The sequence below is a fragment of the Epinephelus lanceolatus genome, chromosome 2 (genome assembly GCF_041903045.1).
Source record: "Epinephelus lanceolatus isolate andai-2023 chromosome 2, ASM4190304v1, whole genome shotgun sequence".
NCBI classification, from domain to species: domain Eukaryota; kingdom Metazoa; phylum Chordata; class Actinopteri; order Perciformes; family Serranidae; genus Epinephelus; species Epinephelus lanceolatus.
Genome location: NC_135735.1, coordinates 41,053,588 through 41,077,540, shown reverse-complemented (window position 1 = coordinate 41,077,540; position 23,953 = coordinate 41,053,588). Strand labels below are relative to the sequence as shown.

The following is a 23,953-nucleotide window of genomic DNA, read 5'->3' as shown; positions in this document are numbered from 1 at the left end:
AATCCTGTTCTGTCCAACCCGATGGACGGTGTTCAGTGTGAAGTAGTAAGCGGCCGTGGGCTGGTTTAAAATGGCTTCCCCTGCTGGATCCATCTCAAAGTAACACTCTGTATCACTCCTGCTCTTTCTTCTGTGGGACAGTCAGTGCCCCGTCAGTCTGTCTGTTATTTGATTGGTGGATATCAACAACAAGGAATGGTATTACCAAAAGGGCCACTTCATGGTTCATAATAAAATCAAGAATAGAAGAAGGGATTAGGGGCGTTCATAGCTGACAGGTGCTGTTGTGGAGTTACTCAGCATAAGCAGCAAAACTAAAAACCCAGAGCATTAATCAGGATGTAGGTGGTTTTCCTTCATAGTTTCTTTGCATATGGTGAGGGTCTGAGGTCAGTTGTTGTAGGATGACAGCCTACATTAGTCGGGCTTCTTGTGACTGTTTCATGTTCTTACATACATTGTTTACCTTATTTAACTGGAAGCATAGCAAGGGGAAATAGTTGTGGGATTGTTCTATGTAAACTCATTAAGGTCTACTTGTGAGGCCTATATGAAAAACCAACTTGGACTTGAATAACCATAAAAAGTTTTGACCTCCACAGCTTTCAGTTTTGTGAAGTTTCCTCCTCGGTTCAGTTATGTGTGTGTTTGCTCCTCAGTAATGAATATATTACGTAAGGCTACGCATGCCGCAGGCCAGGATATGACTTTTGTCACCTCCCGCAGATTCTCAGCAGCAAGATGTGTGTGTGTTCATACATTATATTAAAATACACACACTTCTTGTAAGTTTTGTTTTTCTTCATCAGGCTACAAGTCACCTTGGAAAAAGGCTTACATCTTACAAAAGTCTACAGCCATGGCGGCTCTGTGAAACTGTCCTGTGGCACAATGCTTTGAGATGGATGCTAACATAAGCATGTTAACATGCTCACATAATCATTGCTGACATGCTGATTTAATGGTTACCATGTCCGCAATCTTAACTTAGTGTTTAAGCATGCTAAAATTTGCTAATAAGTATTGATGGGAATGTTATTTATGTTACAACCAAAGACATTTTGTGTGTTAGATACAGAATGGTTGTTAGTATTCATCCTCTGGGTATGTGTTCACCAAATTTCAAAACAGTACATCCAAAAGTTGTTGAGATATTTCATTGAAAACTAAAAATGTATATGTAAGCGCTAGAGGAAATGTTTCATAGTAGTCCATCCAGTGGTTGTTAAGGTATTTTAGATAGTTGTCAGTCTGCTTTGATATCTCTCCCCTTTCACTCTTCTTCTGTTACAGTGATCTTTTTAGATCATAATTAAAAATTATGTATAACATCACATACAGCACTGAAACACAGCTTTCCTCTTTACTGATCTGGTACAATTCTACACACACTTGCTCACACACACACACACACACACACACACACAAACACCTGAGTAAATGTCAGACACCCCAGGATTCCTCTTAAATGTTAGAAGCATGCATGTGGTACTATTTGTTTAAGTACTGAAGTGCACCTATGACACGCATGCATGCATGCACATGTTTCATTAAGTTGTGGCTAGTTTTGAAAGTTATGTAACCGCTCTGTGGTAGGAAGTTAACATACATGACCCAACGATTACTGATCACACGATCAAATGTTAGACAGACTTTGTGAATAGTTTCATCATGTTGGGAAAATTACGCTGTCAGCCAATCAGGGACAGCAGGGCCGTGCAGTGGTTAGAACTGTTGCCTCACAGCAACACATCCGGGTTTGAACCTGCCGGCCAGCTGGGGCCCTTCTGTGTATGTCTATATAGATATGTGTGGAGTTTGCATGTTCTCCCCATGTCAGTGTGGATCTCTGTCTTCCTCCCAAAGTCCAAAGACGTGCAGGTTTGGTTAATTGGTGAGTCTAAATTGTCTGTAGGTGTGAATGTGAGCGTGAATGTATCTGTGTGTCAGCCAGCCCTGTGATAATGTGGCATACCCCACTGCTGGCCCATTGTCAGCTGGGATAGACCCTAAACAGGATAAGAAATTATGCTTAAGTCAGCCAAACATCTAGGATGCAGTGGGTTATAATTATTTTGGCATCAAGCAATATAGGCAATACATTTTGGTTTTGAATGGTTTCGTTTACTTACATGCTGTGAAGTCACATTTGAATCATCCATCCTGAGGAAAAGTTCCAGTGCTGGCAGAAGTCTCATCTAATAGGCTAGACCATGAAAACATAACCAAGCAAGCCTTTATTTCCTGCAGGTGTTTTGGACGCAGCACAAGGTTAAGTTAAGGTTAAGTTTACAGGTTGGCTTTGTAATGTTTCTTTGCAAATGCATCACAAATAAAGAAATAGTCAAAACAGATTACTGGAACTGCAGATGTTCTATTTTTGTCATTTGGAGAAAAAAACTACTACCTACCTAACTACTACACCTATGGTTAGAAGCCAGGGCTTTTTACTACCCTGAATAAGTTAATGTCCATGAAACTGTGCCCAGCTCTGCCTGGAAACAGTGATGAAAAATAGTGATGCACAAAACTCCCAATAAAAGACAATATTAAAAACATGCATGGTACTGGCAAACATCAAAACCAGACAGAACACTGGCACTCATAGTAGAATTCATTTATGTAATATGGGCAAAAACATATAGACACGGATGTGTTTCAGCTAAAGAGCCATCATCATGACTGTCTTTAGCTAAAATGCGTCCATGTCTATTTGTTTTTGTCCATATTGAATAAGTGAATTCTACTACGAGTGACAGTGTTCTGTGTTTTTTTGTTCTTCCTGGAAACAGGCAATATTTCTGTCCATCTCCCGTTCTCTTTTGCTCTCTGTGGTGTGCGATTAAGGCAATTACGCTGCCTCTTCACAACACCCAGCAACCCTGCACTAAAAAAGCTGGGAAAATAGAATACGTAGAGCGATAGCAAGCGAGAGATAAAGAGAGACAACTGATGAAAAGCTTTCTCGGGTAGAAGGTGGCAAAAGTCGATGAGTCTATTCAGTGGTCAGACCGGCTGGGGCCAGAGCATGTAGTACATTACAGAATCATGGACAAGCTTTTATTGCAGTAACATACAGTCTATACAACAGCCATTGCTTGTTTAAATTTCTCACTTTCACCCACTGGCTGATGAATTTTTACCCCTATATGTGATGTTCCCAAGTGAAAATGCCTGCGTTACTTGTGTATTATGAAAGAGAAGTACAGAAGAGAAATATTGAGCTGCAGTGACCTGGACTGACCTGACCCAGGTTCACCTGAGATGACTGAAAATTAGGTGGACAAATCTTTTTCTTTTTAACTGAACTGAGGTTAGGCATGGATTAAAAAAACTAAAGAGAGAAGCTAAGCTGTTGTGCTCCTCTCGGCCTGCAATACGCAGTCCATCCACATTAGTTCTGATCACTGGCTGCCTCCAGGCTTTCTCTCTCTCTCTCTCTCTCTCTCTCTCTCTCTCTCTCTCTCTCTCTTTCCCTCTCTTTGTTTACCACGTAGAGGTTGATTTATGTCGGCTGCACTTGGCAGAGTTGGGTGGCGTGGGCGAGATACAGCAGCTGAAGGGGAGAGAGAGGGGAGACGAGCAGGAGGGAGGAGAAGAAGGGGAAGCGAAATGAGTAAGGCCAAGACGGAGTGATGTATCAGGGGAGAGGAGAGAGACATGAGCGGAGAGGAGAAACAAGAGACTAAGGGTTGGATGAGAATAGTAAGTAAGGAGGGAGAGATTACAGGGTGGAGGAAGAGGGGGAAGGTTGTGTGAGGAGACGGGAAGAGGTGTCGGACTGGCCTCAGGTGTCTCACTCTGATTTGTATCTTTTATGATGCGTCTCCATGTCAGAACACAGACACACAGAACACAAGGTCTCACGCTGCAGTCCCCCAAGCTCGGTGGCTCCCGTTGTGCGTTTCTTCCTCATCCCTCTCATTACCTTATCTTCTACATTTTATTCTTATCACTGACAGTCATGGTCAGGATAGGTTAGGTTAGAGTGGCTCACATTATATAAACCTTAACAATTCCTTTGGAAAAGCAGGGCCATTGCACCTTAAGTATCATAAGATCACTAAAGCAAATGGGGGTTATGTCTGCACACACAGCTGACAGTTCAATCAGTTGTATTGAGCATGAATGAAAAAGTGCAAAACGTTTGGACTGCCTTGTCACAGAATGTATAAAAGGGGCACAAAACACAAAGTATTTATGAGACAGAGATATAAGTCATGTTCATTATGAAAATTAATTAAAATGATTTTTGTTTTAAACCTACATGTGAAAAATATGCAAGGCCAGGTACAAGAGAGTGACTGGGGTCAGACACAAGCAGGAATATGGGTAAAAATTAATTTGTTTTGTGTCCCTGTTGACCATCAAGGATGATTCACAGGAGGCTACAACAGGCTTTTTTCCAAATGAATTGAGGATGAGAAAAAAAAGAACAAAAATAGTTACTCAGAAAACTGCTAGAGTAACTTGCCAAAAGCATGAAAAAGTATTGGCATCACTCAGCCAGGAAATGTTGACCCGTACACAAAGCAATGCGTCTTCGAGAATGTCAAAACAATCCATTTTGTGCTAAAGTGCAATACAAAATACAAATGTATTGACTGGTCCAAAACAAGACTGATAGTCTACAGCCACACTGGCAGGTCTGTGAGGCTTTACTGAGGCACAGCAATGCTTTGAGCTACACTTGAGTTTTACACTTGGCATGCCAACATGTTCAGATGTAGATGTGTGGTTGGTATGTCTACTGTGGTCACCATCTATATATAGCATGTTTGTATTGGCGAGTGTGCTGGGAATATCGTTAAATTAGTAAGATTTTGTCATTATCTTAACTTGATGATGGTGTTAGATGAAAGTGAAGGGATCGTTATAGTTAACATGAATATGTGCACCCAAGTCTGTGCCAATCCAAAGATGTAAAGATATTTCAGTAGTCAGATGAAAACTTTGACCTGCTGGGGAACTCAGAGGCAACCGTAATTGTCCACTAGTAACAGGAATGAAATGTGTCTTAAAAACAAAACACTGGGGCTTAATACTCTTTTGAGATGAGGCTTTTTCGGCATTTAAAATCATCTTTTCTCTGCCTTTCTGCAGCTGGTCAGCTGAGCCAGTCGGCTCACTTCTCCCTCCAGTTGCCCTACACTGTGCTGGGCCTCGGACGCAGCGCCAACTTCCTGGACCACCTTTTCGTCGGCATCCCCCGGCAGCCTGGAGAGACGGTGAGGAAATATGAGATGGTTATATTACCTGGACACTTCACAGCACTCCTGTAGGAACAGCCACAGGCTGTGCAGTCTCACAGAATATCTGAGAGAAATGCATTTATAGAGGTGCATCGAGGACCTACAGCAGATAGAGAAAAGGAGGTAGGTGTGCTGAGCAACCAAAGATTTAAAAACCCCTTAAACCCTCTGGGTGAAAATTCCATCAAAATCCTTTTTTTTTCAAACTATCTTATATGTTCAACACCACTCACATGCCCAATTAAGTCATTTGAGCACCCTAACTTGTCTGGAATATAACAATGAATGGCATGCGTGGCTGAGACATTTAATGTCTATGCAATAATTCTAGGGAAAAAAAGAGAGTGAGCATTGAGAGGAAATAGCCCCAGGATCATGGTGTTAAGAACTAGAAAAATATCAAATGATGGGCTAATTTAGGGTAAATATAATTCAAGCACTTTCAAAGTCAAAAGTAGAGTAAAACAGTTATTTTTCTCCTTCGGCTCAGGCTTTATTTCACAGTGGGCTAGATGTAACACATTTCTTCTGAGGATTGTGAGACTTGTTTGAAGGGTATTTTGTGACGATGCAGAAGAGGGATTTCCCTCCATGTATTTTCTTATCAAATTAGAAATGCTGAAAAGAACAACATTGTCTCCCTACTGTTGCAAAAACATTTAATGCTTGGTTGTTGTTTTTTTGTTTTTTTCTTATTTAAGCAGCAGTTGATGCAACAAAATATGTGCTAACAAGATAACGATGTTTCTATCAATGGTCAAATGTGCAGAACAAGAGTATGGGAGAATCCTGTAGTCCACAGAATTCTTTTGAAACGATCGATATGTTATTAGCTTAACACAAAAAAACAATTAAAACCTACACAGTTCTTCATTCTCTCCAATTTTCTCCTGGAAGTGTTTCATTCGCTTGTGTTTTTATGGATCCTGTTAGTTCTCTTAAACACAAGTGAGTAGTATTTTATATTTATGCTTCCGCACCAGCAACAGCTGTGACTGGAGGCGTCGTTTTTGGGTTGTCCATCCATCTGTTTGTCCCATTCTCATGAACATGATATCTCCAGAACACCTTGAGGGGATTTCTTTAAATTTGGCACAAACATCGACTTGGACTCAACAATGAACTGATTAGATTTTGGTGGTCATACATCAAGGTCACTGTGACCTTGCATCTGTCTCATTTTTTTTGGAATGCGATACCTTAAAGAACACCTTGAGGGAATTCCCTTAAGTTTGGCACAAATGTCCACTAGGACTCAAAAATGAACTGACTGGAATTTGCTGGTCAAAGGTCAAGGTCACTGTGACCTCACAAAATATGTTTTTTTGGCACAACTCAAGAATGCATGTGCTAATTATGACAAAATTTCACACAAATGTGTAACAGGATAAAATGATGTCGTGATGATATTTTATATCCAAAAGGTCAAAGGTCAGCTTCACTGTTACATCATAATGTTATGCAAAAACACTTTTCTGGCCATTATTAAACATCGTAACTCAGGAACAGAAGGGGAGACATTTGGTCAGATACATAAGTGGTGACACTAATCTTGGGTGCCCACCTTGAAACTGATTGTATGGATCCTCTGTGCTGCTGGGGGAAGATGTGGGTAAAGCATCCATGTTTTCACAGACATAGATGTAAACTGTGATTGAAACTTGACTGGTTTACAGAGGCGTCATTGGGCAGTAAAATGGCTGAGACTGAAGAGTTGAATGAACAGTTTCTTTGTAGTAGATAGATTTCACACCCCACTTATAATGTATGGGATGAATGATGACATCACTCAGGATTGATAAAGGTGCAGCGACCTCCCCACTTCAGCAGAAATAAAATCTACGCCCCCACCTTTGCTTTGCCATTTAAACATCTATTTAACAGCTCTGAGAGCAAAGGATGTACTGTATGAATGACTCTATGGATGCAGCCCGTGTGTGCCGCCTGTCATACTACAAGCCATCATTAAACTGATATTGTAAATAATTTATCAGGTTTATGTTTTTAATGTATTCGTCAGCCACATTTCTACACTACATTACTTCAAATGTCAGCGTTCTTCAGTTGCACTATCTCCATATCCATCTCATCTCTTTCTCTCTCTCTCCCCCTCTCTCTCACGTTGCACTTGTCACACTCAATATTAGGCAAGACAGGGCCCTTTTTTTCTCCTCCCGTGTGGTACCAAGATCTTCGTCAAGCAGCTGATTAGAATTGTAGATGGGTCGATCCGCGACTCAGAAGCTGTAGTGCACCAAGAACACTCATCTCAAACAAGCTGCTTTGTTGTCCCTTTTCCACACACTCCTTTTCCTGTGCAAAGAAATGTGATCTTTTTTCCCCTCCTCCTCGCCCATTCTCTCTACAGAGTGAATTAATGAATGCCTAAAGATGCAGCCCATTATGCGGAGTAGATATTTTTCACCCAGGGGGACTAGGGAGTGGAGTAACTCCATCAAATCTACCTGTAATGAGGAGGAGAAGCTTTGGAAAGCTCTTTAGGAAAGAGGAGAAATCCTGACCGCTACACCACCCTGCTCAGTCGGCAGGTTTGGATCTTTCTATTTGTGGACTCTCTTTATCTATCCCTCTCTTGTTTTTTGTTTTCTTTCTGTCAGTCTTTATATCTGTCCTGCTTCCATTCTCTCGCTATCCCCCCCCCCCTGCTGTGCCCTTAACAATTTTCTCCTCCACAATGAGAGTTTCTGCCTGCTGTTTAACAGAAGGAGAGGTTTTGTAAAATCTACTTGGATATCTTCCATCTTCTGTCCAATCATTCCTCTCTTTTATCCCCTCCCCCCCACCTCCCCATATTTCTCTGTGAGTCTCTCTCCTCCTGTTCACTTATCTTCCACCCAGGGGATTCCCTTTGCTGCTCAAAGTGGTTTACTTCACTAATCAGTCCCCTACTTGTCACTCTCACTCTCTCTCTCTCTCTGTCTCCCTCACCCTCCATCTCTGTGTCTGTCTCCCTCGCTCTCTCATAGTGTGCCAGTTTCCCTGGCTTTGAACCAGAGTGTCTCTCTTTCTCTCTGAAGACTTGGGAACACTTTTCTCTTCCAAACAGCCAGATCGGATCTGCTCCCAGGCAGCAGTAGTGGAGGCTGACTTGTCTCCAGCTCTGCTCCCCCGCCAGTTGCCGCACCGACGGCAGCGCTTTCCAAGAGCTAAGCGACAATGGCTGGCGGCGAGAATGTGCTCGTTATGTAAAAAGCAATGCTGTTGTTGCACGCTTATTCAAAATAGCTGCGAGATGTGGTTCCTCTCAATTGATGAAGAACGGAGAGCTACAATTAAAGAGCAGTGGCACTTTCAGATTTTGCCAAATGTAGAACTGGAAATTCCTCACAGCTACGAGCATGATTACAGCTTTTAAATCATTTATATGATGCCCCCTCCCCTGTTTATATCTCTGAACTCTTCACCCCCATTGAGCCTGAGCAGGGGCTACATCAAGTCACAAGGAAGAATTCAACTCAGAAGAAGGTGAAGAAGAAAGGCAACAGGGAGTATCGATGACAGTGGGCTTTTCCAGAAGTACTTTGTATGCAAAGTTAAATACAGTCTATGTCAGTCTGTGTCAGATGCCATCATTGGGTGTTGAGCCTTAAGGCGGCACACTACTAAAAATGAAACTTGAACTTGTGCAAAGTCAAACTGCTGTCAAACACAGTGCTGCAAGCAAATGTCTTAAAGATCACTGCAACTTCACTTCTGATGTTTAACTCTTCCCAAAGGACATGCGAAAACTGTAACTATTTATGTGACAGGGTTGTTCAGGGATGCAGGGTGAAGGGTCTGATTATACACCGCTGAACAATGACGTCCTAGTGATTTCTAAATATAAACATAAAGAATAATATAACTGTCTTTAAAGATTTTCCCTTAATTTCATGTGATTCTTGATATTATTCAAATTTTGCACTGTCATAAAGACATTTTACTAACAGACTATAAGATTTTGCAAAGACAGGGGATCTTGCAGGGACACTGTCTGCAAGTCTACAACTAAATTCCTTTTAAGATTATTTCCCATCCTGCTCTTGGTGGAAAATTTCATACCAAACTCATTTAAAAAAATATAACATATTAACAACTCCTTTCATGTCAGCAAAAACACATTACTCCAGGATCACAAGATAAGAGGCATCATATTTCGACAGTATTCTTGTGAATTCAGCATCAATACAATCATTAAACATTAACTGTATTTGTGGACGAACTTTACATTTTTTATTTAGTCACCTTAACTTAATACCAGCCTCTGTTGGTTAACCATGTTGTTTTAGTGGGAGGAGAACGTAGGAAACTGTTTCAAAAGTTAAAATTTCTCACTAAAACAAGTGCTGGTTGGTGGATCAGATATGCGGCAACTGTTGTTCACTCCACAACTCCACCAGGTTCTCCTCCTTTTCCAGTCCAAGAGAACCAAGACTTGTTCATGTTCTTGCACCTCCCCAGAGTCCCCTCCATGTTTACTGTCTACCCAATTTGCTGCTTCTTGTTTGGCGCTGGAAAGAGCGCACCTATTGTTTGTTGATGATGTTCACATTATTGAACTTCAGTATTTGCGTGAGCCGCGACTAAAAAAGTATGATCATTTTTAAACATGTTTGATTTTATTGGATTGTCAACAAAAAGGACTGATTTTTATGACCACCTTTTACTGAGCAATGGAGATTACAGGAGCGCACACCAACCTCGATGAAAGTCATGATTTTATTCCAACATTGGAAATTTGTCTGCAGTAGTGAAATCGCTTGAAAAGTCATTTGGTGTAAAGCCGGGATGAAGGGAGACAGAGGCAGCTGTCAATCATGCACAGTGTACACCAATGCAATCTGGAGGGGCGGTCATCTAATCAGACAGCATAAGTGAAAACACCTTTGTGGGTCAGCTGTGGGTGTGTAGGTTCTTTAATGTAACAGTGTGGGAGATAAGTATATGTCTTCAGAAACTTCTCAAACCACCTCTCCACTGTCATGACTGTGTTTTGTACAGTATAACATTAATATGACAGATGAAGCAGAGAACACAAGTGAGTAGCCAGAAATCATGAGTGTACGTTCATCTATGTAAGTGGGAAATAAGACATAGGAGACAAAACCAAAGCAACAAATATTAATTGAACAGGAAGTGACATTTTTTTTGTCAAAATATGGTGAGGTACGGTACTACAACCCTGTTGCATGACTTTGTGTTTTAGAGCTTCCTGTTCTCGTATCTTGATTTTAAATTTGGCTTTTGCCGAACTTGACACATTCTAGCCATAGAATCTGTTGTCTTTCACTACTTATAACCTGTTTCTTCAGATCTTGTTTGAAGGTTGCTTTGCTGCTCACAATATTCTCCTGTCACACACAATCATACAGTCAACTGGATTATATTTCCCTCAATATCCTTGTTATTGCCAAAGATCCAGTCAGTCATCACTGGACAGTTTGAAAAAAACGTGATAATAATCACCTTAAGTCACCTCAGAGTTCGTATGTACTTTATTGTGTGCTAACACTCAGGCAGTGGTTCGACTTTTCTCCCATGAATTCTATCTTCAAAGCAGACCTCAGTGCTGCTGCTGCTGCTGCTGCTGCTGCTGCTGCTGCTGCTACGACGAGCTGAGTTACAGGACGAGAGAAGACGATGTATATTTTAGCAGAACAGAGACTGAGATTATGACTTGTTCTGCAGATGGCTGAACTCTCTCACACACAGCCACACAAATACTTAATCACACATGCAGATGTACACACCCAGTCATACACACGCTAGAAAAACTGTGTTGCTCCCCACAGTCGGAGTCATTTATTTCAAGGAGCAGGTTGTCTGTGTCTTAAATGCACAGCTTAAAATAGCCATGCCACAGTAGCTAAGGAAAACCATGGGACCCTATTATTCTGCCCCAGAGGACTTAACACATATTCTAAGTGTGTGTCTCCATGGGAATCTTGCTTATATTTTTAACATAATGTATTACCATATGTGTGCATACAAGGGCTGCTCAGTTATGCAAAAAACATAATCACGATTAGTTTGGTCAGTTTTGACATCATGATTATGTTGAACTCAATGACTTTGGAAACAAAGAAATTTAAATATTTTCTTGAACCTTAAATGTGAACCTTGAACCTTAATGAATATAAATACGATGCAAGAGGAGAGGGAGAGACCCTAAACTGTTGGCAGAAGAACCATGGACTGTGATTACTCTAGGCAGTGTGCATGAAAATGAATTACAATATAATATACACCGATCAACCACGACAAGAAAACCACAGAGAGATGATATGAATAACATTGATCATCTCATTAGGATGCAGTGTTTGGCTGGGAAAACCTTGGGTCCTAACATTCACATGGATGCCACCTGATACAGTCCATCCCACTCATGGCTACAGCACTCTCTGAAGGCAATGCCTCCCCAGCAAAATAATGCACCATGCCACACCACAAAAACTGTTCAGGAATGGCCCGAGGAATGTGACAAGGAGCTCAAAGTGTCAACCTGGCCTCTAAATTCCCCAGATCACAATCTGATTGTCTGTGGGACTTGCCAGTACCCCACCTCGCAACCTACAGGACTCAAAAGATCCGCCGCCAACACCCCAGTGCCAGAAACCACAAGACATCCCCCAGAGGTCCTGTGTCCATGCCTTGACAAGTCAGAGCCAACTCCAAGGATGCCTCACCGTGAATCGGAGGTACCTCTGGGGGGGCTCTTTGTCATGTACCTCCGGCCATTCCTGAGCAGTTTTTAAGGTGTGGCATGGTGCATTGTCCTGCTGGGATGCCACTGCCATTGGGAAGTGCTGTTGCCATGAGGGTGTGTACTTGGTCTTCACTGATATTTGGGTGGGTGGAGCACATCAAGTGGCATCCACATTGATGGACCCAAGGTTTCCCAGCCTGAAATAATCGAAATAGTCTGAATAATCACTAAATTTGTCGCAAGTCACTTTCTAGAAAAGGCTCACTAAGAGGTTCTAAAAAGTCACTTACTCTAGCGAGAACGTAGCTAAGTTGGCAACACCATGCACAAGGGGTGTGCTGGATTTACACCTCGAGACAAAACAAGAGCATTATTGGGAAACAGACTGCAGCTCAATAGTTATTTTATCTGAAATATTTTGTTTTCATTATCATAATTGCAAATAAAATTCAATTAAACGCCCGGCCCTTGTGCATACCCAGTTCATGGTTTTTTTTTCTGTTTCTTTTCAGGAAATAAGGAAGCAGGAGTGGACAGCCATCATTCCCAACTCCCAGCTCATTGTCATCCCCTTCCCCCACAATAAGCCCCGCAGGTACATAAACACTGATAGTCCTCACACTGTAAATGCCAGTTTTCCTTGTTCACAGCGGAGTAATTTGCTGTAAGCACCATTGATGCTTGTTGCTAAGGATACCATTCAACAGTTTACCCGTCATCTTGACGCCACTTAACAACATATTCAACTTACTGTTACATCAACTTAATACAGACAGTGTCTGTGTGGTTTGTCTGTACAAAACAATCTCTTATACACAGAGACACCTCACAGCATGAGCTCTCATGTTATCATGACGTTGTTCACATGTAGCTCAAACCCCAGGAGGAGCTCCAGATGGCTGTTTAACACACACACACACACACACACACACACACACACACACACACACACACACACACACACTCCTCTATATAGCCACATAACACTTATGTCCTCGCCAGGTCTTGCTAGTACAGACACACACCTACATACACACCATGAGTGAGATGGGATCTAAAAAGAAACAGGTGCCTTGGTATTCTTCTCACATACAGTCTAAGCTAACAGATTGTGAGATGATGAATTTAATATATCAAAGTGGTTGGATTGCTGGAAATACATAAATGTTCTTGGAAACCAAAAAGAGAGCAGTGCTTCATTCTGTTCAGCTGTGACAAGAAAGTGAGAGAGATGTTCATTTATTTATTTTAACTTAATGAGGACACAATCCCTGCTAATGTGTGCCATTTGGTAATTACATTGTTTTTCTGTCAGATAAAACATAAAACAGCATATGGCAAATTCTCTCTGTTTTTTGTCTGTCTTTGTCTCTTTAGTTGGAGCGCTAAGTTGTACCTGACTCCTAGCAACAGCGTGTTGCTGACGGCCATCGCACTGATCGGAGTGTGCATCTTCATCCTCGTCATTATTGGAATCCTCCACTGGCAAGAGAAGGTCAGGACACACACACACACACACACACACACACACACACATACAATGGTGTAGTTAACGCTGGCCTCTTCCCAGTGATTTACTGCTTTAGACTGGGTGTGTGTGTGTTAGAGAGAGAGAGCAGATTGGTCACAACCAGCAGCAGATGGGTCTCACTGTCCCTGTCCTGTAGTCCTCTAGCCTCCCACTGAGACACACATACACACCCTTTTTCTCTCTCTTCCTCTTCCTCTATCTAGCTATCTCTCTCTCCCCGGGCCACAACCTGGAAGGACATTCAGCTGTAATTGCCTGCTTCTGTCCTTTCAGCATGGCAGATCTGCTGTTCGTTATTGCCATAAATACGCTCTCCAGGGAGTTGATGCATGTTTTCATGTGTGTTTTGGGCTTTCTCCTGGTCCAGTTGTTGTGTCACTCACACACACATACACACAGTACGGTCACAGCAAAAAGTAACCAGATATAGCATGGTCAAGGACACACAGACACAAACAGTATTTAACAGTCATCCTTGCACATTTTCTTTTTTGGGGGAGATTCTTTGGATTGCTTCCTTTTTCATCTACACGCTGTGGTAATGCTGTCTGCTGGGCTGAGCGGTGCAGTAAGTTGCTGGCATCTTCTCCAAGCCATCTGCCGTGCGAGTGTGTGCGCTTATTGTGTGCCTGTATGTGTGTTTGTCTACACACAGGATGGCATGTGTGCATGGCTACACACACAGACACACTCTAATTGCCCTCTTTTTGGGATACGTGGGCGTGAGCATCAGCTTCATCTCAACTGACACTGCATTAAAAAAAAAAAAAAAAACATGGCTGGTGCTTGAATCAAACGTCTTCATATACCTAGCAGGCTCAGGTGGATGGAAGGACAAATGTGTGTGTAGGGAGGTGGTGAAGGCTATGCGGAGCCGTGTTAGGGTTGAGGAACAAGAGAGCGAGAGGAAGAAAGAGAAAAATGTTCATTAGAAAAACTGTTCTCACACTTGCAGCGGCTGGCAGTATATTTAACATGAAATCAAGTCCTCACACAGGCAGAATTATGGGTTTGAAGCCACAGAAAAGCAATGTATTTGGCTTTGATCACTGTAATATGCTGAGGCTGACCAGTCAAAGTAATCAAGAAATGTCTGCCTTGTTCACTGTTTCTCCAGTACAGATGTAAAGCACGAGGAGCCACTGGTTCTGGGAGTATTTTTGCCACTTTGATTACCCAGTTAAAATGATTCTTTTAGCTTTATCTTCAATGTCCTTCAAACACACACACACACACACACACACACACAGGAGCCAAATGGATAATTTAATGATGCTGTTGGTCTATCTTCATTACAAAATCAAAATATGTAGTTTTCCTCTTACCTGTAGTGCTGGAGTGTTTGAGATATCGGCCGCAGAGATGTCTGCCTTCTCTCAGATATAATGGATCTAGATGCTACTTGGCTTTTGGTGCTCAAAGCACCATAAAATACATTTGAACAGTGTCTCTTTCCAGAAATCATGACCCAGTCACTCAAGATAACCCACAGACCTTATTGTGAGCAGTTTCATGTAGGAATTATTTTCAGAAGGAAGGGTGACCTATTCGTGGAAGAGAGACTCTGCTCATGACAGTGCAAGATGGAAACATTAACAGCATTCTCCTCGGCTGAGCTGAGCTTTGATGTTAGCTAGCTCAGTGGTGCTAGGTGAGCTGGCAGTAGATGCACGCTTCCCTCTGTGTGTTGATATGGTGGGCGGGTGTAGTCCAGTAGAAAGAAATAGTTCCTGCATGAAACTGCTCACAAGTTTTTTCTGTTTTTTCCCCGAATTTTTCCATTTTTCTTTTTCTGCTTTGAGCACTTCAGTTCGAGTACAGTCTAGTTCCATTATATTCAAGAAAAGGCACGCATTTCTATGGCCGATATCTCCAGCAGTTGGCAACTCACAGCAAAGCAATCTAGATTTATAAATAGCTTAAAGGTAAGGGGGAAATGTGTAGTTTTGATTTAAGAGTGAACTGTCCCTTTAAGGCTATTAATGATTTCAACTTCGTTTTCAACATTTAGGAGCCCCTGTCACCACTGCTGCTGTGGAGCAGAAGCTGGTCAGAGGCATATTTCAGAATGCTTTGCTGGTGCAATTCACACAACGAAAAAATGTGCTGCCTTTGCCGAACATACATTTATTTAACGCTGACTTTAAACGGCTGAATGTATTATCAGGTTTCTACAAAACATAATGTGTTGCTTCTGTTCCTGTTAGAAGTGCACACAACAGAATTCCATGTTGTGTTCAGATGTTTCAAACTGAAACGCTCCTTCAACTTTACAAATGACTTTGCTCTGTACATTTTAGCTACACAGGCTTTTGGCTTTTTATAAAAGAATGAGAATTCCTCATTTTCTTGTCATGATTCAACCAGGAGGGCCTCATGCCTATCCAAGTCATGGAAGTTTGCCAACTGTGAGTCAGCTCTCATTCTCTGTGCACATATATGAATGGGACTTTTATTCAATGAACCTTGAGCTTTTTGGAAAAATATCCTTCCATGTAACTCTCTACACACATCACCTCAAATGAACCTAGAAGAGGAAGAGGTCCAAACTCCAACTTTTGTTAGAAAAAAATATATATAAAGCGACCTATCATACATAGTACATATGCATGCAATACAACCAACTGAGTTTGTTATGTGGCCATGTGGTTTAAGGGCAATCACATAAACATGTACAGAGGCATGGAATGTGTCCATGGATATTGGCGAAATCCAAGCTGCAATCTCAGAGGCTGAAAAATGAAGCCAGAGTCAGATCCACCCTCTTGTCCAAATATGGTCCCTTCTGTCTCCAAAAAACCACGATGTCAATGACTGGAATGCCGAACTCAAGGCTTTGAAAGAGGAGTCCACAAACCAATTGTTGACTTCACTGAAGCTACATCCATCATTTATACAGTCTATGGTGACATCCTACTTAATCCATCTACAGTGCATCAAAGTGCAGGGGGAGGCACACAGGCTTGTAAGGGAGGTCTTTACCCCCCCCCCCCCCCCCCCATTAAGTGCTATCTATGTATAGGATAAAAAGAGAACCAGCAGTGAGATACATTATGGAAGCACACAAATAAAGGATTGAAAATATTCGAGAACTTATAAAATACAGTTTTAAGAACTTAATTGAGAAATCCTTATTCATGATTCCTGGGGGAAAAAAGCACTTCGGAAGTAAAAAAAAAAAACAAACATCCAAAGTGCTTCTCTCTTTTTTCTGAGCTGGGTTTAATGACTTTTATGCCTTAAAAACAATGATGAATTAGTTAAATCATTCCTCCTGAGCTCAGTGATCCAATCAGAATGTTTCACCTAGTCATATTTTACTAGTGGGACACTATATCTTAATAACAATGTTTTTAGTTAAGCATGTAGTGAAATTCTGATGCTCTTCTCTTTGGTACAGACTTGTGATATGCTGACACTTTATTAACCTTATTAACCAATTTCTAACCATGACTCAAAACTTTTCCATTCCTAATTTAAGCAGTCGAACAGTGGTAGTCTAAAACTGTGCTGCAGCAGTTTTGTCTCCAAACAGGCCTCTAGTGTCCCTGAATTGTAGCACTTTGCTCAAACTGACAGCTTTTGAAAACACAGCACATTTGATTTAATTTGGAATACCTGGCCAGCCTCAATAACCAAAAGATACGCATCAGGACCGACAGGCTAATGTGGCGTAACCCTCTGCACCATCCGGGGAATCATGATTGAGGGTGAATCCCATACAGCCGTCGCCAACATCGTCTTTCATATCTCATCCTCTCTCACCTCTTTTACGGCGAGGCATCCAGTAAGGTCAGGGCGAGCCCGCTGATTGACATTTGGCATTTCTCTGTGTTTGCGCTGCTGCCTCTGGTATTTGGTCTTCTAATAACAAAGTCAGGTGGAGGGCAGAAGCACAGGGGGCAAAGACGTGCTGTCCTGCCTAACAAGCTAACAGGGCTTTAACACAACTCTCGTGAATGTCTGTGCAATGCAATATTAGCTGAGGTAATAGGGGATATTAAACAGAGATACCCATATGAATATGAATTGGAAAGGAAAATAGATGGGGAAAAACATGTAATGAAGCAGAATGTAATCAATGTCCTCACCTAAGATCCATCATCTTTACGCAGGACATGTAGGCCAGACTTAATTAGTTGACATCAGAGCCCAGTGAGACTACAACATACCTCTCAGTAGCTTTCCACCTGCTTTTTAGACACTGACGCACCAGTGTGTCATTAAAACCTTTAGATGGACACAAATCAATGCTCTGCTGCTTAATGATGAATCAGGCCTCAGGATGACAATTTGGTGGTATCCCCTGGATAGTCAATTAGACCAGGCTTCAACAGCAGCACAGCCCAGTGGCTCGCATATCCAAAGGAAAGAACATCACATCAATCCATCTGCTCCTTAGAAAATATATTGCCCTAAAAATGAAAAAAAAAAAAAAAAAAAAGCACAGCATCAATCAATATGAGGCGCTGGTATCTTGGAAGATAGATGAAGGCTTTATTACAAATCAGAACTGACGGGATAAAAAATGCACTAAATGTGTTACTGCCCATCTTTTGGGGTGCAGCAAATTAGTCAACATCAGGGAAGCATTGGCTGTCTTTTAAAAGGGGACAGTCTCCTCAAAAAGTCTTTCTAATGTCCTGAGTCTGGGTTCAGTCGTTTCTATACTTAAACATGAGCTGTTCTACTGCAACATTTAGGCAAAGTGTTTAGGGAATGAAAAAAAGAATTGTTTCATTCAGGTGTTTTAAAATTGATGCCCATTTTCTCCCCGTCCGTCTCACATAACAGATCTAAATGCATTATTGACTGCACTGTCACCAGTCCAGATGATATGGGATCTTTTTTTTTTCTTTTGTGCTCAACTACTGTCAAATGGCGATCTCTAAAACAGTATGACACGCTTCACTCCTTTAATCCTCGGCCCCATTAAACCTCATTACAGTCTACTGCCAAGTGATGTCCGATCTTTTCTGAGTCATTATGGGATAAAGGAATTAAAAGTTATTGCGAGATTTAACCCTTTAAGTGATATTTTATGTAAAATCTATCTTTTGAGTATGCCACACTAACCTTCTGAAGGCTTGAAATTTAAATTACTCAAATATTGTATGTAAGGGTCCAGTGTGTAGGATTTAGGGGGATATATTGGCAGAAATATATATAATAAGTATGTTTTTATTAGAGTATAGTCACCAGTATTCAATACCTTAGAATGAGCCATTTATATCTACCCAGCAAGCATTTTTTTGGTTTAAAAAACGTCTAATAGTCGTCTACATGAAGACCTGACGTCTAGGCTAAATCACGGCTGAATTTGGGCTGTCAGTGAAAATTTGGTAGACGTCTAACCATAGTCAAAGTGTAGACGTCATCAATTATACAGCTATGTAGAGACCATGTCCAAAAAATGGAGATAGACATATTTTAATTACTGTTGACTCTCCATACGTGATTGAATATCATACCGCACGCCATCTGCATTGGTGAAAATTACATTTAATCAATTTCAAAATTAAATCGGCTAAATTTGGGTTACATGTAGCTAGACTAAATTGGAGCTAAATATAGCCAATACGTTTAAATCACGACTATTGCTTGCTGGGTAGGGAGCAGGTCCTCATCTATGGAGATCACCATGTTGCCCCGCCATATTTCTACAGTAGCCCAGAACGGACAAACCAAATACTGGCTCTAAAAAGGGGACATTCATGTTTTCACGTCAGCCACCATAGTTAGCAGCCGCTCCATGATGAGCAGCATTGGAAAAACAGCAATGTCTTTAATATGAAACTGCTGTATTCATTGTTTTTAATGGTTTAACTCACTGGGTCCATTTGTTTTGGAGAGGAGGACACATCTGTGGATGATTTAACTCCGGGTAAAAACCACCTAAACGTCGGGATGTAAAGTTATCAGAGAAAAAAGGTGAGCACACATTAACAAGTGGGAGGTTAGCAGCCCATGTCCGACAGGCCAAACAGCATAGGAGAAACACTGATTTGTAACATGAAACTGCTTTATTCCATCTTTTTACTGGTTTTAATCATCTGGTCCATTTGTTTTGGAGAGGAGGAAACATCTGCGGATAATTCGGCTCCCAGGAAAGCCTCCTGAACAATGAACACTGAAGACAATCTAACCAATTTCAGATGGTTAAAATCTGGAATCCTCACTGCTTGATTCCACTAAATCCCCCTAAATCTTACACACTGGACCTTTAAGTACAATTGTCAGATAGTTGTACATTTAATTTTATGCTCTGGTTTTACATCTACCTCACTTCCGAGGAAAGTTTGAAAACTATGGTTACAAGTCATTTGGCAGATTAAGATTTTACTTACAAAACATATTAACCTCTTATAAGACGTGTTGTTATAGACAAAAATAAGGATATATAGTCTGTAAAATGAGCTCCACCTGGCCCAGCAACAACATTAAAAAATAGGTTTGCAATTTTCCTTAAAACAATCTTCACGTGCCCTCAAGCCCCAGACACACCAAACCGACTTCAGAGAACTAGCAGAGACAAAGGCCCAATGCTGCAAAGACTACAGCCAGAGGTTTCCATAAACCTCATTCAAAAATGAAACCAGAAGACCGTCTCGACACTACTTAGCCAGTTAGCACATTAACATCAAAATCCAGTGTTGAAAGAACAGAGCATATTTACCATGCACAAGTGAACAATAACACAAACCATCAATAAACATTTCTGCTGAAGAGCTTAGTGGCTAAAGAAAAATAATCTTACCTCACGTAACAAATTTATTTTGATCTCACTCCTTCTTGACTTTAGCTCTTGTTTACTTTCCTCACTTCCATTTCTCTTCTCATGTGCTGAGCTTAATTTTCAATCAGAGTGATTTCATTCACTGACGGACTCAAAGAGGGGCTATAGTGCGGGATACATCGCACCGACGAGGGCAGCAGATGCTTACTTATTGCCCATCCTTGACAAACGGCCAACAGTCAGCTTGTTGTGTCAGGGCCTGTATGCAGAAAGAGTTGTTGGTCACTGCAGATGATCCTCCTGTACATACAGGTTGTGAAAAGACCCTCCGTGATTCCAGTGTAAGAGATGAAGGACAAAATACTGAGTCATCGCTCTGTGTAAAAATGAAAAGTTCAGCAAAGCTAATGTTAGTCAGTCAAATCAAGTGAAGATCTTGGTGCAAAATTTCCTCTATGTGTTACTGTCCCTCCACTGCAGCTCAGCAAGGAAACATTAGGCGTTATCGGACCTAGAGAACCTTTTTCATAGTTTAAACAACTCCACTTTTTTTGTGTCCGCACCATTAGAACAAGGAACAATCAATCAAATGGCAGAAAACTGACAGATGGACCAACCGGCTTTACTGTATGTCACACAGAGGTGATGTTGCCATACCAACCACTGACTGGCTTGCATCACTTCAGTGTTCCTATTAGTGGTGCAAATGCAAACAGAAAAAAAAGCCTAGAAGGAATGTAATTCTCGGGGGAGCTCTCCAGTGGACAGTTCCTGTCAGGGAGTACCCAGAACTGTTTAATCCAAAACGCCTATTGTCTGGGGCAACAAGAGAACATTGTACTAAAAAGACTGTAATGTTGGAAGGAGTCCACTTGGTTTGTTTTAGTCTGCAGGAGCCTCATATCAGCTACAGGTGGATTTTCAGATGCATTTTTACACAGAACAAGGACTGTAGCTGTTGTGCTCCATCACCTACTGCCTTCACGGACAATAGGAATGATTGCAGCAACCGATATGTGACCATTCTTTCACCACTGTCCTCCATAAAGAAAATATGAGTGTGTGGACATAAAGCTATTACTGAGGCTGGCTTCTAATGCTGGCCCAAGTTTGGTCTCTTTTTACTGCTTTTTATTTATTGCATTGTATCTTGTACGACTAGTGGTGTCTTAATGACATCTTGCATGTCTGTCTGTCAGCTTGTTGTCAGCTTAGCTCGCATGCAGCCATCACACCTGCCTGTGTGTCTGTGTGTGTGGGAAGTAAAGTGAACTTTACATACACAGTCCTTGATAATTAGCCTACTTTTAATGTTCCTTATTTCCAGCTGTTTGGCTGGTTTTTGTTTGACTTGTAGTGGGATTGTGAAAAAATGTAGCCCATTCATTTGTTAAAGTTTCCCCCCAAGAACTGGTAATGTCATCCAACATTAAAGGCAGAGACGTCATGTTACTGAAATGCAAGATGCTGCTTATTAAGTGTGCAACAGATCAAGCAGGTAAACTAACTTCTGAAGAGGATACTGTTGTACCAGTTAGGAGCTACTGTGTTTGATGTCCCTGTATCCATCACTGCAGGAGTCGTCGAAGGATTATGTTACTGATTGTGATAGATTAAGTTAAACCAAAAAACCTTTAACTCTATGTATCTCGCTCTATGTTTATTTGTCTGTTTAGAAAGCGGACGACCGAGAGAAGAGGCAGGAAGCCCACCGTTTCCATTTCGATGCCATGTGAAGGAAGAAAACTGCATCGTGGGAAAACATCCTTTCCTGTGCTCCTCCTCCTTACCCTCCTTCTTCCCCCTTCACACACACACACTTTCACTCAGTCTCATTTCAAGGGCCAATAAATGGATCCTCATTTGCCCTAAAACGTTTCTTTTTGATATTTTTCAGTCCTTCAGTCAGATGTGAAAAATTTATGTTCCTTTTCATTTATTCATTCCAGTGATAGATGTACAGGAGCTGCAACAAGGCCATGGAGACACACAGAAATCCTAATGGAGATCACTCACAAGTTTGAAGCAGGGATTTCTTTGGAGTGGCTGTAGTCAGCTACATGATCATCAGTGGTGTTATGAGAGTTATCATTTTTGACAAAATGACACAGATTTCTGTTGAATCACCAACAAGTTACTCCAATATCGTAAGCTGTTTGTTTTTACACTGGAAGGGAAGCACCTTTGACTCCGTGTGTTAAATGTGTCATTTTACTTGAAATCCATGTGTGTTACTGTCAAATGTCTTCGTCCGGCTGAATAACCTCTTTTTTATTTGACTGATAAAGTAAAGAAATTCCTTAGCTTTTATCACCTGTGAAATGAAACTGAATGGTATTCTGTGATATCAGTCTCAGTCTTGCAACTGTAGCACGAGCTGGTGCAAAGTGAACAAAAGCGGACACATGCAACATCATGAGAATCATTTTTCTGTTACCAATCTCACCAAAAATGATGAATTGCCTACAGGCCGGCTGAGTGCAAATTCATCTTTTTCCCAGTTGATTGTATCACGGTGCATCATGAGAGTGCCAAAAAAAAAAAAAAGAGTTTCTATGTTGCATCCTGCAAATTTTGAATGCTACTGGCTCAGCAAAATAGTCTAATAACCTTTTAATTTTGAACCGCTGAATAACGGCACAGTTTACTCCAGCTTGTTTCTATATGTAGTTTTAATTTTTGTTTTCTTTTTAAAATTAATCCGGCCAAGCTCTTTGGTGTGTTTAGGTATTTATTTCACAAAACTGAGCTCATGCCTTTCCAAGGGGTTTGCACTTTTTAACTCATGATTAACTCTGGGCGTGTGTAATTTATTTTGTTTTGTAAATTTGATTTGCAAATGAATGTTCAAGCTACTAAATGTGTTTACTTACCGAGGTTGAGAATAAAGATGTGCTTGCGAAATTCAACTCTGTGTTGCTTAATTTGTGTATTATTAGTCTTCATGTCTTTTTAATGTTGCATTCTGCTTTAAACTGCTCGTGAAATAAATAGATAGACGTTAGGTCCCAAACCAATTATTCACCACTTATAAGAATTCTTCCCCTGAAAATAATTTAAGGAAACGTCCGCTGTTTATTTTGTTGCTGTGAAGCTAGGAGGAAATTTACACTGAAAATAATCATCTTTACATGTGCTCATTATCTGAATGTGTTGTGAGTTGAAGCAGCAGTGAAATTAAACTGCCTTTAATTTTCCTGAGGACCCCTGGAGGCCTCTTTGAGCACCCCTCTGGGCCCGGCACCCCACTTGAGGAGCCACCCTGCTAAATAATGCAAGGAGAGAATAAACCTTCCCTGCATGGCAAATGAGGGTAAGATTGTCTCAAGCTTGGTAGCCTTTAAGCAGATCACAACTAATGCAAACAGTACTGATAGTCAATATGTGTGTGTGTGTGTGTGTGTGTGTGTGTGTGTGTGTCACTGGGAGGGAGACAGAGAGAGAGAGCAAGGAGTAGGTGGTGCACGCTACATGCTGTGTTAAGTTTTACAAGGAGAGCCAGAACAAAACCGGAAACAAGGTGACAGCCTCAAAATTAAAAGCATGGACAGAAAAGTGTTGGGATGCCCCGAAGAGTTGTCATTAATACAGTCATTACTAATATTTCAAAACCATGCAGGCAAAAAGTAATTTGTATGGATTTTTATATTCCCTTTAACATAATCAAGCACCATGTGTTTACCTCACACATAAAGGCCTACTCTTTGTTTTCCAATGAAGAATATTCA

The 23,953-nt window shown here is 41.2% G+C and overlaps 1 protein-coding gene across 1 annotated transcript in view; it reads left to right on the top strand.

Moving 5' to 3' along the window:
- The window catches only part of itfg1 (integrin alpha FG-GAP repeat containing 1), a 190,447-nt gene extending 167,313 nt beyond the window's left edge, over positions 1 to 23,134 (top strand). Inside the window, exons 15-18 of the mRNA XM_033622339.2 lie at positions 5,104 to 5,228; positions 12,471 to 12,553; positions 13,336 to 13,453; positions 21,902 to 23,134. Coding sequence (XP_033478230.1) covers positions 5,104 to 5,228; positions 12,471 to 12,553; positions 13,336 to 13,453; positions 21,902 to 21,961 — 386 coding nt within the window. The 3' untranslated portion in view covers positions 21,962 to 23,134. The remainder of the gene's footprint in view (positions 1 to 5,103; positions 5,229 to 12,470; positions 12,554 to 13,335; positions 13,454 to 21,901) is intronic.
- The last annotated feature ends 819 nt before the right edge of the window (positions 23,135 to 23,953 follow it).